Source organism: Astatotilapia calliptera, chromosome 22 (genome assembly GCF_964374335.1).
Source record: "Astatotilapia calliptera chromosome 22, fAstCal68.1, whole genome shotgun sequence".
Taxonomy (NCBI): domain Eukaryota; kingdom Metazoa; phylum Chordata; class Actinopteri; order Cichliformes; family Cichlidae; genus Astatotilapia; species Astatotilapia calliptera.
The window spans coordinates 37,199,168-37,216,537 of record NC_137442.1 but is presented as its reverse complement, the minus strand read 5'-3'; the positions used below and the strand labels follow the sequence as shown (position 1 = coordinate 37,216,537).

At 43.2% G+C, this 17,370-nt stretch overlaps 1 protein-coding gene across 2 annotated transcripts; it reads left to right on the top strand.

Moving 5' to 3' along the window:
- The first annotated feature begins 92 nt into the window (after positions 1 to 92).
- Positions 93 to 9,352, top strand: LOC113014865 (tRNA selenocysteine 1-associated protein 1). Of its 2 annotated transcripts, none has more exons than XM_026156650.2 (9): positions 93 to 235; positions 3,129 to 3,226; positions 3,304 to 3,403; positions 3,507 to 3,556; positions 3,660 to 3,791; positions 5,024 to 5,140; positions 5,254 to 5,452; positions 5,543 to 5,579; positions 9,024 to 9,352. In XM_026156650.2, exons 1-9 carry the CDS (start codon positions 212 to 214, stop codon positions 9,176 to 9,178), a joined length of 912 nt encoding a protein of 303 aa, XP_026012435.1. In that variant the 5' UTR covers positions 93 to 211; the 3' UTR covers positions 9,179 to 9,352. The 2 variants fall into 2 exon arrangements, with proteins under 2 accessions (XP_026012435.1, XP_026012433.1); XM_026156648.2 differs by having other exon boundaries at positions 3,289 to 3,403.
- The last annotated feature ends 8,018 nt before the right edge of the window (positions 9,353 to 17,370 follow it).

Sequence of the window (17,370 nt, the reverse complement as noted above, 5' to 3'; positions counted from 1 at the left end):
TGCTTTCGCTCCTTTGTTTGGCCTGCTAAAATGGCGCCTCGGCAGCCACGCCCCCTCCCGTGACATCACGCTCCAAAGCCCTTTTGAGTGACGTAGGACCTAGCGGTGGCGCGTGGTCCGCGTTAGGCTAAAGCGTACAGGAAGCTTCGGTGTAGTTTAGCAGTTGGACCGTAAACCGTATTCGTGGTCGGATCTTCACCGCGGCAGCGCCATGAGTACGCTATGGATGGGAAACGTGAGTTGCTTCCAGCTTGTTGTCGCGGTAACTTGTTTGGTCTGACCGTGAGTGTTAGCTAGCTGTAAACGAGCCGCACACGCCGAATGAACGTAACTTGACTTCATGTAATGTTGCGTTGCCGCACAAAACTTTGTACGGAGTTCCTGTAAGACGGTTACTTTGTGTTTAATGTGGCAGTCAGGGGCCAACACCAACCGTGGACAGACCAAAACACGCTTTCTCGTGTAGCATACATTTAGCATACATCCGCGTTCCGCAGCTTAGCCGCGGATAAACCCAGGGCACGGTTTTAACCGGTCTTTACCCATAACAGTGACTTTTCCTTATCAGACCTACTGCAACAAACTCCTGCAACTCGCTGGCTGATACCAGTGTTGCACTAAAAGCGATTTCCAGTCTTTGTTGTTAATATCTTGCTGGTAATATGTCAGACAAATCTCTCATGAATGATCTCAAGTCACTTTATATCCTTAATGCAGCTCAAGAGTCTCAATGACAATAAAAATGTTTGTTTTTGTCCGAGATCGATCTGGCCAAGAGGGCAGCAACAAGTATAACAGCTCTATAAAGTGGACTCGGTTGGTAATGATGCTGTGGGTACAAAACAGCAAATTTCTATATTTTGTGTTTAACAGTGTCACAGATCCTGCTGACTACAGTCTATTTATTAATGCAAGCAATTTCAATTCTGTTTTATTTATACAGCACCAATAGGACTGGGCGATATGGACCAAAATTCATATCTCGATATTTTTTAGCTGGGTGGCGATAAACAGTATATATCTTGATTATTTTTCTTTAATCCCATAAAGTAAGAACAAACAGAGTTCTTAGTCAAAGCTGCTTGTCCCAGATGTCACACAGGCACTTTTATTAACATACAACTGCAGATGTACATGAAAAATTAGTCAAAAATAAATTGTCAACGTTTATTATTTAATAATGCTCCATAAATAAAATGTAAAAAAAATTTTTTATGTATAACAAAAAGCTCACAATTGTAAACTAAATGTAAACTAAAAAGATGCAGAGCAAAAGTGACAAAGGCAACTTGGCCTTTGGAAGTGGCTTACACTGAAGTAAAGTTTTGCTTCCTTGTGTGTATTCCTGAACAATCATCTGGTACTTTGTGCAAAAAACCAAACATGTAAACAGATTGAATGAAATGAACAAAATTACATCCTTTACTCAGTGGGTCTTTGTGCAAATCTCCAATGACAATAACAATATAGAAAGAACACAAACAATTGGCAAGGCCAGCTACTGTACAGCTTCCAGATTTTGTGCCAGGAAAACTAATCTGTCAACAGTATCAGGCTTCAAGGATGCCCTGTGGCAGGTTACCATGTTTCCACTGCAACTAAAAGTCCTTTCAGAAGGGGAGCTGGTAGCTGGCACACAAAGGTATTTCTCGGCCAGGAGGCTCAGTGCTGGAAAGGCAACTTCATGTTCCTTCCACCATTTGAGAGGGTCAGCATCACTCTACACAAACTGACAACAGGTAGCTAGAAAATTCATTTTCGATTGCCTCCCTCTTTGTGAAGTGTTGGTGGCTGTGCTGGGAGAAGCTTGCCAGTGATCTCTTTTTAGCTGTGTCACCCACTGCTGCTTCTTCTTGGTCTGCAGACTCAGGCACGGCTGGATCAGGCAGCTCAGACAAACACGTGCCCTGATAGCTGAGCAGAGACTCTGCCTCCAAGACGAGTTTATGTTTTAGTGCATTAATTTTCTCACTAGGGATGTATTTCGCCCTGAACCGTGGATCCACAAAAGAAGCCATGTCCAACAGGTCACTGGTGGATGGATCTGCATATTTATTGTTGAGGTAATCCACAATGCGGGTCTTGATGGATTTACACAGCTCACTATCCTCCTCTCCAGGTGCCAGGAGACTAGTGTTAAACAGGTGTAGCACAGGACAGGGTCACATACTTCTCTCCTGAAAGTGCATCAGTGAAGTCCTGACAGGGTTTGAGAGCTTTCTGAACTGCCTCCAGGACCTCTATGTCCCGCCAAGTAGGGACTAGAGGTCTGGTTTTCATGTCGACAGAGAACTTTAGAAAGTGCTCTTTCCTGCTCCAGAACTCTCTCTATCACGAGAAGCCTTGATCCCCAGCGAGCTGTTGCCTCTGTGAGTAGCTGGTGACTTGGAAGACCCAGCTGTATTTGCACTTCAGCCAGCTCTCTTCTCTTCCTCCAGCTGTAGGAGAAGCTGCTGACGACTTTCTTACACAGAGAAATAACCGGGTAATGCGGGCATCATCCATAGCATGTCCTGTGACACACAAAATGCAAACTTTTAAAATCACTTTAATTGTTATGTTAAGAGGCAAATCGCTCAAAGGGAAACTAAGATCCATCTCAGTTATATAAGATGTGATGCATAAGACTCAACAATATTTGAAAAATGTGTCGTGTATTGTATAACCTAGAAATGGTTGTAGTTAGCATATCTTGGTAAAATCACCAGCAAATGATTGGAACGTGTATATTTTTGCATCTTTTCAATCTCACTATGTATTTAAAAATCTAAACCTGGGACCCTGTCCCCCAAATGTTGCAGCAGAGCTCGAGACTTGTCAGACCAGGCAGCATATTTCCAATTGTCCAGTTTAGGTGAGCCTGTGCAAACTGTACCCTCAGTTTGATAGGAGTGGCACAGCTGTGATAAGTCGCACTTTAACTAGACCAGCATTACTTTGAGCCCAGATTTGTGACAGATTCATTAGAAAAGGGGGAATTTCACATTTTATTTCTCACTGTGCAGTTCTGTGGACCAAAGGAGATTTATCTTCCCTCTCTTGTTAGAAACATTTAGCTGAAGCCCGACTCGTTCCTAACAGTAATCACTACAGTGATCACATAGCTAACTGTTTTTGCTGCTCTGCAGCTGGAGACCTACATGGATGAGAAGTTCATCACCAGAGCTTTTTCCACCATGGGCGAGCAGGTGGTTAATGTCAGGATCATCCGCAACAAGATGACAGGGTAAGAGCTGAATTCACATGCAGTATTCTTATTTGCAGTTATTCTATAATGACGTTAAATAGTGTGTCGTCCCCCAGGGGTGCTCTGGGTTACTGTTTTGTGGAGATGACAGACGAGGCCACAGCCGAGAGGTGTCTCCGCAAAATCAATGGAAAACCTTTACCGGGAGCCAACCCGGTATGGAGAACAGCAGTTGCTAACAACAGCCTTATCTTTTGTTTGTTTATCATTTCAGAGATTTTATTCATTTGTTGATTGATTGGACTTTATTTTCTCATAGCCCACAAGATTCAAGTTAAACCGAGCGACCTTTGGAAAACAGGAAAGCGGGTGAGTCCAGGTGGACAAGCAGAATTATCCAAGGTGACCGGAACGGTCCTAATGACAGAACCATCACGGAGCGCTGCTCTGACTTTGTCTCTTCTTGTTGTAGGCAGATGTATTCTCTGTTTGTCGGAGATCTCACTCCAGATGTGGATGATGGGATGCTTTATGAGTTTTTTTACAATCGTTACCCTTCCTGTCGTGGTGGAAAAGTGGTATTGGACAGCATGGGCAACTCCAAGTAAGTATTAACATGTCAGAACACATTTGGATCTACAGAATGGCATTGCTGCACTCATCCAGTCATATTTTCACCCTCGCTATACGTGTTGGTGTGGCAGGTCTGTCCTCCCCCGCCACCTGGTCCAACTCGCCACCAGGTGGTGATTAACTGACAACTCAGTCCTCCTCTCACAGAGTGTCCAGAACATCCGGCCGTGAATCTGATGATACGATTACACAATCAGTCATCAGCCCGCGGCCTCGGGCGACCTGGTACTGCGATCACTTACGGGCACCCTTATGTTCAAACATGGCGTTTGTTATGGACAAACTGACAAACAACACTCCGGTAACATCACTGCTTGAGTTCAGGTCAGCAAGGCCATCCCTCCCAATGGCGCCTCCAGGTCTCACTGTCAGTGCGCACATGAGCGTTGAAGTCCCCCAGTAGGATGACAGAGTCCCCACACAGGGACTCCCAAGAAGGCTGGATACTCTGAATGGTCCTTTGGCGCGTGCAGATGACAGTCAGGACCCGTTCAGGGAGCAAACCCTCTCGTCCACTGAGGAAAACCCCAAGGCAAGTGGATACCAGGATACCCACTGCAGCCCACTGCCTCTCATGGCCCCCGGTATCCCGGGCAGGGTGAACTGTTGCCTTGATGTTGTAGTCACGGGGGTCTTCTGAATCGCTCTTTCTCTGGTCCTTCATTCAGGACCAGTCTGCCCCTACAGCAAACAAACAATCAGACCCTTTCACCACAATAAGGCAGTGATTCACTGACGGGGACCTACACACGTGTTAATTATCGTAAAAGGGAACATTATTGACTGTTGATGAACTTTGAAGCGATGAATTTGACAGACAGTATATGAACATGTTACAGACACTGCTCCGCTCCATAGCTGCGACTATGTTCTGCTACGTGTGCTGCTAACTTCAGTCTAACCCTGATTTTTCTGCAGTATTTTGTGTAACTGTGTATAAAAAGACTTTTTCCACACTGACCATACTGCCTGTGGATTTAACTGGCAGCCAAAATCAACAGCACCACGAATGTATAATTAAGTGTTGGTCTTTATCTGAGCCTATCCAGACTCAAACATGATCCCGGAGTATCCAAACTAAACTGAATCTAGAGCGTTTTCTTACCCTCTGTTTTAAAATGTGGTGTAAACATAAGAAAACTTCTGGTGGTCCTAAGACGAGTTGCTCCCTCGTGAGTTTAACACCGCCGTGTTTCTCTGCAGGGGCTGTGGCTTCGTTCAGTTCCCTGATGAGCGGCTGCAGAAGCGGGCGTTAGAGGAGTGTCAGGGAGCTGTGGGGCTGGGTGGCAAGCCTCTGCGATTGAGCCTGGCTGCTAACAAGTGAGTTCTCAGAATCTTACCTCCCTTTGTCAGGACACGGCTGTATTTGTGCCCGTAGTACAGCCCCAAGGACTGGCTCAGTTCACGAGTGTTTCTGTGCTTTCCTCTCTAAGCTTAAAGAACAAGCAGCAGCAGTCGGAGCACAAATCATGGCAGTCTACCTCTGGATACAGACAAAACTATGACCAGTACACCCAGTACCAGCAGCAGACCTATCCTGGCTTTTATTCTTCCTGGGGCTATGACCAGACTGGAGGAATGTATGGCTACAACTATCCGCAGTATGATTACTCACAGTATTCTGCTGCACAGGTAACTGCTGTCTCTGTTAAACCAGAGTTGCAGATATCAGTTATTGTTAAACAGATGGAATCATTCTAACCTCTTGTTTGTTTGTTTTAGGAGAGTGAAACCGTTCAGGAGGACGAAGGACTGGAAGGTTAGCATTTAGCCTGGGTGGCAGCTGCTTGCTGTTGCTTGTCATTATTTTCACATGCCAGACTTAAAAAAATAAGAAAAAGATGAGCAGTAGTTTCCAAAAAGGTTGATCCTGTTCATCTGGCTGCAGCGTTTTCAGTGGGAGAAACATTTCATCATCAAGTGACTTCTTCAGTCTCATCTGACTGCAGGATTCAATTCAGTTTTATTTATATAGCGCCAAATCACAGCAAAAGTCGCCTCAAGGCGCTTCATAGATACAGAGAAAAACCCAACAATCATATGACCCCCTATGAGCAAGCACTTTGGCGACAGTGGGAAGGAAAAACTCCCTTTTAACAGGAAGAAACCTCCAGCAGAACCAGGCTCAGGGAGGGGCGGGGCCATCTGCTGTGATTGGTTGGGGTGAGAGAAGGAAGACAGGATAAAGACATGCTGTGGAAGAGAGACAGAGGTTAATAACAGATATGATTCAATGCAGAGAGGTCTGTTAACACATAGTGAGTGAGAAAGGTGACTGGAAAGGAAAAACTCAATGCATCATGGGAATCCCCCGGCAGCCTACGTCTATTGCAGCATAACTAAGGGAGGATCCAGGGTCACCTGGCCAGCCCTAACTATATGCTTTAGCAAAAAGGAAAGTTTGAAGCCTAATCTTGAAAGTAGAGATAGTGTCTGTCTCCTGAATCCAAACTGGAAGCTGGTTCCACAGAAGAGGGGCCTGAAAACTGAAGGCTCTGCCTCCCATTCTACTTTTAAATACTCTAGGAACAACAAGTAGGCCTGCAGAGCGAGAGCGAAGTGCTCTAATAGGCTGATATGGTACTACAAGGTCATTAAGATAAGATGGAGCCTGATTATTTAAGACCTTGTATGTGAGGAGCAGGATTTTGAATTCTGGATTTAACAGGAAGCCAAAACAGGAGAAATCTGCTCTCTCTTTCTAGTCCCTGTCAGGACTCTTGCTGCAGCATTTTGGATCAGCTGAAGGCTTTTCAGGGAGTTTTTAGGACTTCCTGATAATGAGTTACAGTCGTCCATCCTGGAAGTAATAAATGCATGAACTAGTTTTTCAGCGTCACTCTGAGACAGGATATTTCTAACTTTAGAGATGTTGCACAAATGGAAGAAAGCAGTCTTACATATGTGTTTAATATGTGCATTGAAGGACATGTCCTGGTCAAACATGACTCCAAGGTTCCTCACAGTGTTACTGGAGGCCAAGGTAATGCCATCCAGAGTAAGAATCTGCTTAGATACCATATTCCAACCTTATAAACAGGACATTTGTACAATAAGTGAAACTAGCACCACTGACTAACAATGGGCTGGGAGGTCATGACCATTGATCAATGGCCATGAGTCCCATTCACAGAGAGTTGGGGAATGGCTGCAATCACAGCATTGTAAGATGGTGACAGATGCACCCTTAGGCCCCTCCTCCATTCAGAGATGGTCTTTCCCTTTTCACGTAAATGGCCTCCTTGACTCCGCCCTCAAACCAGCGCTCCTCCCTGTCCAGGATGTTACATCCTCATCATTGAAAGAGTCCACTGGCCTGTAGGTGTGCATAGACTGCAGAGTCCTGGCCTGACGAGTAGGGCTGGGCGATATCGAACATTTTCATTGTATCGCGAGTCTCTCCACGTACAATGGTTAAAATGTCTTTATCCTAACCATCGAGTATGAGTTGCCATGGCAATATTAAACTTTGCACGTGAACGTCTCCCCACACACCAAAGAAACCTTTAAAATCCTTTGTTAAAGGTGTTGACCACAGACGTACTGTGGCAGTATCCTCTGTGCACCTGATGGTTAAAGAACGGCTAAAATAAAACATTCAGATTTTTTTCTTTGTATTCAAGTAGAAAAAAAACCATTGAATGGTCGATTTGACTGAGTATAGCAGTGAAATTTTAGGTTTATATGGTTGAAAATAACATTTGGAGGTTATTTAAACATTTGGTGATATTTATATAAAGAAAATATTGTGATATTAGATTTCCCTCATGTCGCTCTGCCCCGCTGACGAGTTCTTCATTGTTGTAGCCAGAGGTTGTTTGGTTTCCCCGATATATGAATCCTGGCGCTGAACAGCGTACACTATGTTACTCTGTTTGTGTCGGGGTGGACCAGTTTCTGGCGCAGCGTTTTTTGGGGTTTAAAAGCCACAGAGACTCTGTTTAGAGAAAATGTTCCGATACTCCTGGTAGGGCTGTGCAATATGACCAAATCTCATATCCCGATATAAGACATCCATCGTCCTGATAACGATATAAATCACAAAAATTTTACATTTTCTGTGAATCTCGGGCAGCTCGACTTGCGTGACGTGTTTCCAGCTGCGCGTCATGTAGCTGAGTCGAGTGCTTTAACCGATACATGAAACGATACATTTTTAGACATAAGTTGTAACGGCCGCCGTTTTCTTTGTATTTATTACACGGCGTACTGCGGGGAAAAGTTCTAACGTTTGAGTCTAAGGTTTATTTGGAGCACCTAACGGCTCATTTTTGCTTCTCATCTGTAAACACTCTGCATACTCTTTCACGTGATGCAGATTATTTTGAAAGGTCTCAACAGGATCTTGAGCTTTATTGTGAAAGGTTGATGTGGAAAATAAACAAGCGGACACGCGATGGTTTTACCATTTTGTCCGTCCGTAGTGTGGTTATATTAAATATAAGAGAAAGAGAGAGCTTTAAGAAATGAATGTAGCCACTACAGTGACCATCAAAACATGAAAAAATATTGCAGTAAACAGCTTATTTGGCGACACCACGAAACAAACGATAGATGTTTTTATATCGTCATGCGATTATATATCGTTATATCGAACAGCCCTAACTCCTGACACATAAGGGACCACTACGGGTTTGGAGCGTTCTGTAGGCGCCTTCCCTGCTTCGACAAATGCCCGGCTGGGATAACCACATTTACTCGCACGTGCTCGTACTAGCTTCAAGCAGTCGGGGCCAAAGTGGGTTCAAATTTCTCGATGCATGCTCGATCATCTGGGTAAGGCAATTTCAACGGGTTGGTTGTGTTGATCTGGACATTTACAGTGGAAGAAACGTTTCGTCTACTAACAGCATCAGACAAGTTTGAATGTCAGTGACCTCAAACTAAAGGTCAGAGGTCACGTTTTGTGAAAGTCTTGTGAATGTGATAACATGACATTGATATCATAGGTGTGTCTCCTAGTAGGCTGAGGGGTAACACTAGCAGTATTCCTACTTATTTATTCGTGTGTATGCAGTTTGGCCCATTGCTGATGTTTTAAACAGATGATGCTGGTGTTGTGGTCTTCAACAGGTCATCCTGCTGCCTTGTGATTTGGCAAAACAAATATTTGCGTTCTTGAGTGGTGGAGGTCTACCTAATAAAGAGGCTTGTGTGTAATTGCAGCGCATATACCTTCTAAGTGGATGTTTGTGTTTCGCAGATCCAAGTGTGGAGGTGGATGTGGTGGAGGCCAACAGGAAGTTCATGGAGCACAGTGAGGAACTGTACGATGCACTGATAGACTGTCACTGGCAGTCCACAGAGTTACAGCAGGACTATGTGACATCCAGTCTGCCAGAGCCCATCTACTGCTGAACCGGGACATCATGGCCTCTGTGGAGTTCACCTTTCCACCTTTTCCTCCCAGTCCATACGGATTGTGTGTGTGGGCTTCTTTTTTTTTTTTTTTTTTTTAGATAATAAAATAAGCTAATGGTTTTTATTTGTGTATAATCCTGTTTAAAATTAAACACGACCATTGGTACACAACCTGCCGTATGAGTCACTTTCATACCTGACTGTGATTGGATTGTTTGTTTCAGACTTCGTAGAGTCAGGGCTGTGTTGGTGTGATTGACATTTCTGTCAGGCCAGAGGTAAAGGAGCAGGTTAAATATCGTTTAGTGCAGGAATCAACAGGATTCCAGCAGAATAGAAAAGTTGAGTAAACTCTTTGAGTTGGTGGATGATGCTGTGAGAAACTGTGACGGCTCTAATATCATTTCTCCAGTCCTCCTAATAAACATGAAGCCTCTGGCCCATCGGTATGTGTGCCCTGAGAGCCTTTTCCCTGTTTAGGTCAGATTTATTAGACCATCGAACGAGGAAACGAATACTTTAGAAGGCTCCAAAAGTTGATTCTGTTCCTCTGGATGTAGCGTTTTCAGTGGGAGAAACGTTTAGTCACTCATCCAAGGGACTTCTTCAGTCTCAGCTGACTGCAGGTTTCCCCCAATCTAATAAACAGGTCTCAACACCACATCCAGAACACTTTGGATTTTGTTGAGAAGGTGAGAGATGTCATCATGGAGGCAGATGAAACCATGGTCTCGTACGACGTTACATCTCTCTTCACTTGCATCCCAGTCATGGAAGCGTTGGAGGTAGTCCGTAAGAGACTACAGGATGACCTCAGCAACAGGACCAGCGTCAGCATCCACCAAGTGTGTTTGAACTGTCTTCATTCCACCTTCTTCACCTACAAGGCTCAGTTCTACAGGCAGAAACATGGGTGTGCCATGGGCTCCCCAGTTTCACCCATCATGGCCAATTTGTACATGGAAGAAGTGGAAAAGAGGGCTTTGCTATCCTACCCTGGAACACCACCAAGCCATTGGTTCAGGTATGTGGATGACACCTGGGTGAAAATCAAATCTCAGGACGTACCACAATTCATAGATCACATTAACTCGGTGGACCAACACATCACATTCACCAGGGAGGATATGAAAAGTGGCAGGTTGGCCTTCTTAGACTGTGAGATTTCCATCAGTAATGGGGGACATCTAAAAGCTGACGTGTACAGTAAACCTACACATATGGGTCAGTATCTAAGGTTTGACTCTCATCATCCACTGGAGCACAAACTGGGTGTCATCAGGACGCTATAACACAGAGGGAACACCATCCCCACAGGAGAGAAGGACAGCCGCTGCTTAAGCAAAAACCTGTAGTGATCCCGTACGTGTCAGGAGTATCGGAGCAGCTGAGACACATTTTTTCTAACCACCGGGTCTCTGTGGCTTTTAAACCCCAAAACACGCTGCACCAAAAACTGGTCCACCCCAAGGATCGGGTCCCCCGACACAAACAGAGTAACATAGTGTACGCTGTTAAGTGCAGGAGGTTTGCCAGGATTTATACATCGGGGAAACCAAACAACCTCTGGCTACAACACAGAAGAGCCACCTCGTCAGGCCAGGACTCTGCAGTCTATGCACACCTACAGGCCAGTGGACACTGTTTCAATGATGAGGATGTAACATCCTGGACAGGGAGGAACGCTGGTTTGAGGGCGGAGTCAAGGAGGCCATTTACGTGAAAAGGGAAAGACCATCTCTGAATGGAGGAGGGGCCTAAGGGTACATCTGTCACCATCTTACAATGCTGTGATTGCAGCCATTCCCCAACTCTCTGTGAATGGGACTCATGGCCACTGATCAGAGGTTGTTGATCAATGAGAGTTTGCATAATTAAGATTAAGGAACTGACCTCCCAGCCCATTGTTCCTTCAGTGGGCTGGTTTCAGTCATTGTGCAGATGTCCTGTTTATAAGATTGAAACCTGCAGTCAGCTGAGACTGAAGACGTCACCTGGATGAGTGACGAAACGTTTCTCCCAGTGAAAACGTCCTGATGAACAGAATAAAGAAAGCTCCAAAACGCATTTAAATAAATAAATACTAAACCCCTGTTTTTAGCTGGCACACTGGACTTCTTTGAGAATTCTGACATTAATCAAGCGTAACATGAAACCACTTGAAACTCATTCGTCTGCAGAGAAATGCAGTAAATAACTGTAACTTGGCATATTAATAAAGTTTTTTATTGGTACCTGCCGATATTTGCCTCCAACCATTTAAACCATTTGTGCCTCCTGCATACGGTAGTAACACTCCCCACTGCTGGTTTATGTGTTGGACTGGTCATCGTGTTGATCATGATCGGGATTAGCACGGTGTAATGTCACTTCCTGTCCACTAGATGGAATCATCTCTCCTACAAGTCGTTGGTCACATATGTTGAAATGTTCAGAGCTTTAATAAATTTTATTTCATTTTGAATTTTATTTATATTTTCTCAGACTATATGCAGTGCCACTGTACTTTATATAAAACTGTATAAAACAAAATAAATAGGAAGATATAAAAAGTGCCAATCATTATGGAAGATGTAAAAACAAAAAGATCACAAGACTGGCAAAAGTGACACAAATAATATTTAAAAAACAAACAAACGTGTCTTTATTCTGCACGAGTCCTAAAGAGTCAGCACAACATTACTGTGACTTACAGTAAAAGGTAAAGAGCATTTTCCGCCTGTGGAAGAATAAAATAACAGCAGGAGAAAAAAACAATAAAAAATAATTCTTGATTTTGATGTGATCTCTCTCAAAGACCAAGGAGGTTATTGTATTAGAACACAGACAAAGCTCACAGATACCAGTGGCTGCATGGACCCCTCACAGTGCTCTGTACTGCAAACATGTAAAAACAACATCACAGTCAGCACACGTCATTTTCTGGACTCGCAACAAAAATCTCTTTAGGCCATCGTGAAGCAAGTGTTCACATTATATAAGTAAACGTTTGACTCAAAGTACTAAATAAATATAAATGTAAGTATAACGATGAACATGTACACCAATCAGGAATAACGTTATGACCACCTGCCAAATATTGTGTTGCTGCCAAAACAGCCCTGACCAATCAGGGACGGACACCACTGAAGTCCATGCCCTGGTAATAAGATGTGCCAGAGTGTCTGCACCAAGATGTTAGCAGCAGCAAACTCTTTACATCCTGTAAGCTGTGAAGAACAGCCTGGTTGTCCAACACATTCCACACATGCTTGATTGAATTGATATCTGGGAGGTCTGGAGGCCACATCAACCCTTAAAATGCACCGTCGTGCTCCTGCAACCATTCCTAACCTTTGTTCTGTGGCAGGGCGCATTATCCTTTATTTATTGACGCAAGCTCTGACTAAAGATCATTCAGGGAGTAATAATGAGAAGCTGAAGCTGTCAGCTGTGGCTCAGAGGCAAAGCTAGGTGTCTACCAAAGATTTATTCCTCCAGCCTGCATATCAGTGTCTCCTTTTTTCCCTTTTTAAAAACCCTGTCCTGAGACCACTAGGGAGACGTAAGGAAGATGGCAGCATAAGCTTGCAGCTCCCGGTCAAAACTCGAAAGAGAACCAGAATTCGAATATTTCCACCGCTAAACCGTGTAATAAATGCCATGGAAGGTGGAAGAAGGTCAAAAAGACAAGGAAACATTAAGGATTTTGTGAAACAAGTGGAGCTGGCAAGAGGAGGCAACGCATTCATGTCCGAGAACAGCGTGCAAGGCGAGCAGATGGAAGGAGATGTAGCTAGCCACCCTCACGCAGACTTCCAGGACATCATTAAGGAAATTCACTCACTTAAAGCAGAGTTTAAAACCGAGTTTGCCACGTTTAAGAAAGACATCACACAAGAAATGAAGGACGAATTCGACAGCTTCAAGAAAGACATTAATATAAAGCTGGCAGAAACTGCGAATGAGCTAGCTAGCCATGAGACCAGACTCGAAGAAGCTGAGGAAAGACTGGAAGAGATGGAAAGGTGGAATTTGGCCGCAAAAGATGCTCTAATCCAGTCGCTTCAGCAACAACGGAATATTCAGATGAAACTGGCTGACTTGGAAGGCCGTAGCCGACGGAACAACATTCGCATTTTTGGCCTAAAAGAGGGCTCTGAAGGAAACTCTGTGCTGCAGTGTGTGGAGGACTTGTTGAGAGCTGAGCTTTCGCTCCCGCCGGATTCTGCTCTAAATATTCAGCGGGCGCACAGAGCTCTGGTGCCAAAACCCGGACCAGAAAAACCTCCGCGATCGGTGGTGGTTAATTTTCTTCAGTTCTCAACCAAGGAGATGGTGCTGAAGGCAGCGTGGAAGAAAAAGGTTGTACATCAGGATAAGCAGCTTTTCTTTGATCATGACTACGCTGCCGACGTGGTTCAAAAGAGGAAGGAATACGCTGGAATTAAGAAAGCCTTAAAAGAGAGAGGAATACAGGCGGAGGTGCCGCAGCGGAGCGGGGAAAGCACGATGCTGGAGGAGCGACTGCAAAATGCATTGGGATGGCAGCGATCTAACACCGAGAACTTATAAGTGAGGATACAAACATTTGAATGCGGTGGAAATGATTGAACAGTAGAACTCAGAAACTAAAGGTTCATTACTCTGTTACTTTTCAAGGCAAGGTAGACCGGAAAGTGGTAGGTTTTCTTTTTTTTCCTTTTTTTTAAGGAACCTATGTTGGATCTCACGGGGGCCCCTAATCTGAAAGGGATATACCCCACGAACCACAGGGACGCTGTGGGTAAGAAATACGTATTTTCAGTTTCTCTTAAGTTTCTTGTTATCTTGTTCCAAGTTCTTAGAGTTAGTGTGGGAGGCTATGATAGTGATAAGCCAAAAAATAAAGCAAAACTTAACAGTGAAAAGATGAGGAATATAACGCTGGTGTCAATGAATGTCAATGGGATGAATAACCCAATTAAAAGAAGTAAAGTGATACTCAAAATGAGAAAGCTTAATGCCAATGTAATATATCTACAGGAAACACATCTGTCGCAGGAAGAGCATGATAAATTGAAGAAATTTGGGTACAGAAATTCTTACTATAGTACTTGCAAGAAAAGTCGTAAAAGGGGGGTAGCAATACTTATTAAAAATTCAGTTAATTTTGAATGTTCTAAAGAAATTCGGGACAGTGAGGGGAGATACATTATTGTAAGAGGTAAACTAGAAGGGGAGGCGGTGACACTAATCAATCTCTATATTCCCCCTGAGAGCAACCAACAAAATGTGAAGACTCTACTTACTACAGTCATGTCAGAATCTGAAGGGACTGTGCTGTGTGCAGGAGACTTTAATGTGGTATTCGACCATAGAATTGATACAACAAGCACAAATAGAAGCAAAAACAGCCTGGCGAGAATGGTTAATACATTTATGAAGGAGCAGGGAATGGTAGATGTATGGAGGGAACACCACCCGCTGGATAAGGAGTATACACACTACTCAAAGACTCACAACACTTACTCAAGAATTGACTATGTCTTAATGAACAGATGGGATCTACACAGAGTAACTGAATGCACAATTGGAGTGGCAGATATTGTGCCATTCATTTAAAGCTAAATCTAAATAGTAGGCGTAGAAATACCTGTTGGAGGTTAAATCTGAGCTGTCTGAATAATAAAGAAACGAAAGACCAAATCAAGAAAGATATAAAGCAATACATAGAGGAAAATTCCACTGAAGAAATTAGCCCAACTGTGTTTTAGGATGCATTCAAAGCTGTGCTCAGAGGGAAGCTTATTGCTATAACTTCAAAACAACACCAAATGAGGAAGGCCCTGTACCTAAGCCAGGTGGAGGAATTGAAGAACACAGAAATATTATACCGAACAACTCGGAATGTTCAGCTCCAAGACAGAATCAAAACACTAAAAAAGGAAATTGACAATATATTGACTGAAGAAGTGGAAAAAAACTTAGATTTTTGAAACAGGATTATTATGAGAACGACCCAAAGGAAGCTAGACTGATAGCACGGCGTCTTAGACAGCAGCAAGCTGTTAATACAATTCACAAGATTAGAGACCCATCTACAAATAACTTGCAGTATAGCCAGGAAGCAATAGAAGAAACATTTAAGAAATATTACGAAAACTTGTATAAACAACCATGTTCCTCAAATAAAGACGAGAAAACTGCTTTTCTTAACTCCTTAGACTTACCACGTATTGGTACGCAGCAAAACAGCAAACTGACTGCCCCCATCGGTCATGAAGAAATATCTAGAGCAATTTCAAGACTTAAAGCTAATAAATCACCGGGGGCCGATGGGTTTCCCTCAGAGTGGTACAAGAACTTTAAGGAGGAGTTGATACCAATGCTTCAATCATCATTCAATCATACCCTTGCGGAGGGTGTAACCCCTCCCTCATGGAGAGAGGCGATTATCTCAGTAATCCCTAAAGAGGGAAAAGACACCGAATATTGTAACAATTACAGACCCATATCAGTTCTTAATGTGGACTACAAAATACACACATCTATAATTGCTAAGCGATGTGGAGCAATTATGACAGACTTAATTAATGAAGACCAAACTGGCTTTATCTCAGGACGTAGAACTCAAGATAGTATAAGAAGGACCCTCCAGATAGTTAATTCAATACAAACAAAAAAGGGCAGTGCGGCCCTAGTAAGCCTGGATGCAGAGAAGGCTTTCGACAGTGTAGATTGGAACTTCCTATATGCCGTGCTTGAAAGGTTTGGTTTTAATGACGGTGCTGTGATGTGTATCAAATCTATTTACCAATCTCCTACAGCTCGAATTAGAATCAATGGCAGCCTAACGGAGCAAATCTCTCTCGAGAGGGGTACCCGTCAGGGTTGTTGCCTCTCACCTCTTCTCTTCACTCTATATATTGAACCCCTGGCACAGGCCATCCGACAAAGTGAGGAGGTGAGAGGGATAAGTATTAAAGGGGAAGACCACATCATCAGCTTATTTGCAGATGATATCATACTCTACCTAGAAAATCCAAACCAAACTTTAATTCCGATGTTTAATGTAATTAATATCTTTGCTGAACATTCGGGGTACAAAATTAATGTGACCAAAACTCAGATACTGGCTTTCAACTATTTGCCATCCGAAGAGGTTAAAAATAAGTTTAGACTGAACTGGACTGCAAAACAAATGAAATACTTGGGTGTAACTGTGACTAAACAATTGAGTGACCTTTTTAAAACAAATTATGATAGACTGATCACTCAAATTAAACACGATCTAAACCGATGGTCAACTCTTACACTAGACTTTAGTGCAAGAATCACAACAATAAAAATTAGTGTCCTCCCACGGTTATTGTACCTTTTCCAATCTCTGCCAGTTAAGATCCCAGTGGAAAAATTCAAGGACTGGGATAGGCTCATCTCTAGATTTGTATGGAATGGTAAAAGGCCTAGAATAAAATACACAACATTACAACTATCTAGGAAGCAGGGTGGTGTGGGACTCCCTAATCTAAAAGATTACTATCATGCGGCCCAAACTAGACCGGCGATAAAGTGGTGTGATCAGAACTTTAATGCTAAATGGAAAGATATTGAAATAAAAGTACAGGATGTCCCAGTCCAGACATTTCTTGGAAATGAACAACTTAAGAAAACCTTACAGCATTTCCTTGATCCTATAACATCCCACACTCTAGAGATATGGTTTGGCCTAGTTAAACAAAGTAAGTTGGAAAGGGAGGTTAAGATGTTAAACTGGGCTGCCTATGTTGTTGGTGATATATATACCAAGTGCTCACGACTCAGGATTCAGGAAGTGGGAACAAAAAGGAATAACAGCGATTTGTACAGTAATGAAAGATGGCCATTTGATGAGTTTCCAAGATTTAAAAGATCGGTATAGTCTAGAGAAAACCGATTTTTACCGGTACCTGCAACTCAGAGACTACTTTTCAAAGGAAGTACGAAGTTCGCGTAAGTCTTATGGCATCCTGAATTGTATAATTAAATCATACAGGGGCCTCCAATTCAAGGAAATTTCTGTACTATATAAAAATCTAAGAGAGAACACAGCAACATCAACTGAATACATAAAAAATAAATGGGAGCAGGAAATAAAAACTGATATCTCAACTGAGGAATGGTTAGATATGTGTGACACCCAGAACACAACCACTAACTCAAGATGCTGGAGAGAATTTGGGTGGAAA

Bases quoted from the DNA above. Each gene is read 5' to 3' on its own strand.
- LOC113014865 (XM_026156648.2), top strand. From the start codon at position 212: ATGAGTACGCTATGGATGGGAAAC. The intron at 3,404-3,506 runs GTATGGAGAACA...ATTTTCTCATAG, and splicing joins CTTTACCGGGAGCCAACCCG to CCCACAAGATTCAAGTTAAA. The intron at 3,792-5,023 runs GTAAGTATTAAC...GTTTCTCTGCAG, and splicing joins GACAGCATGGGCAACTCCAA to GGGCTGTGGCTTCGTTCAGT.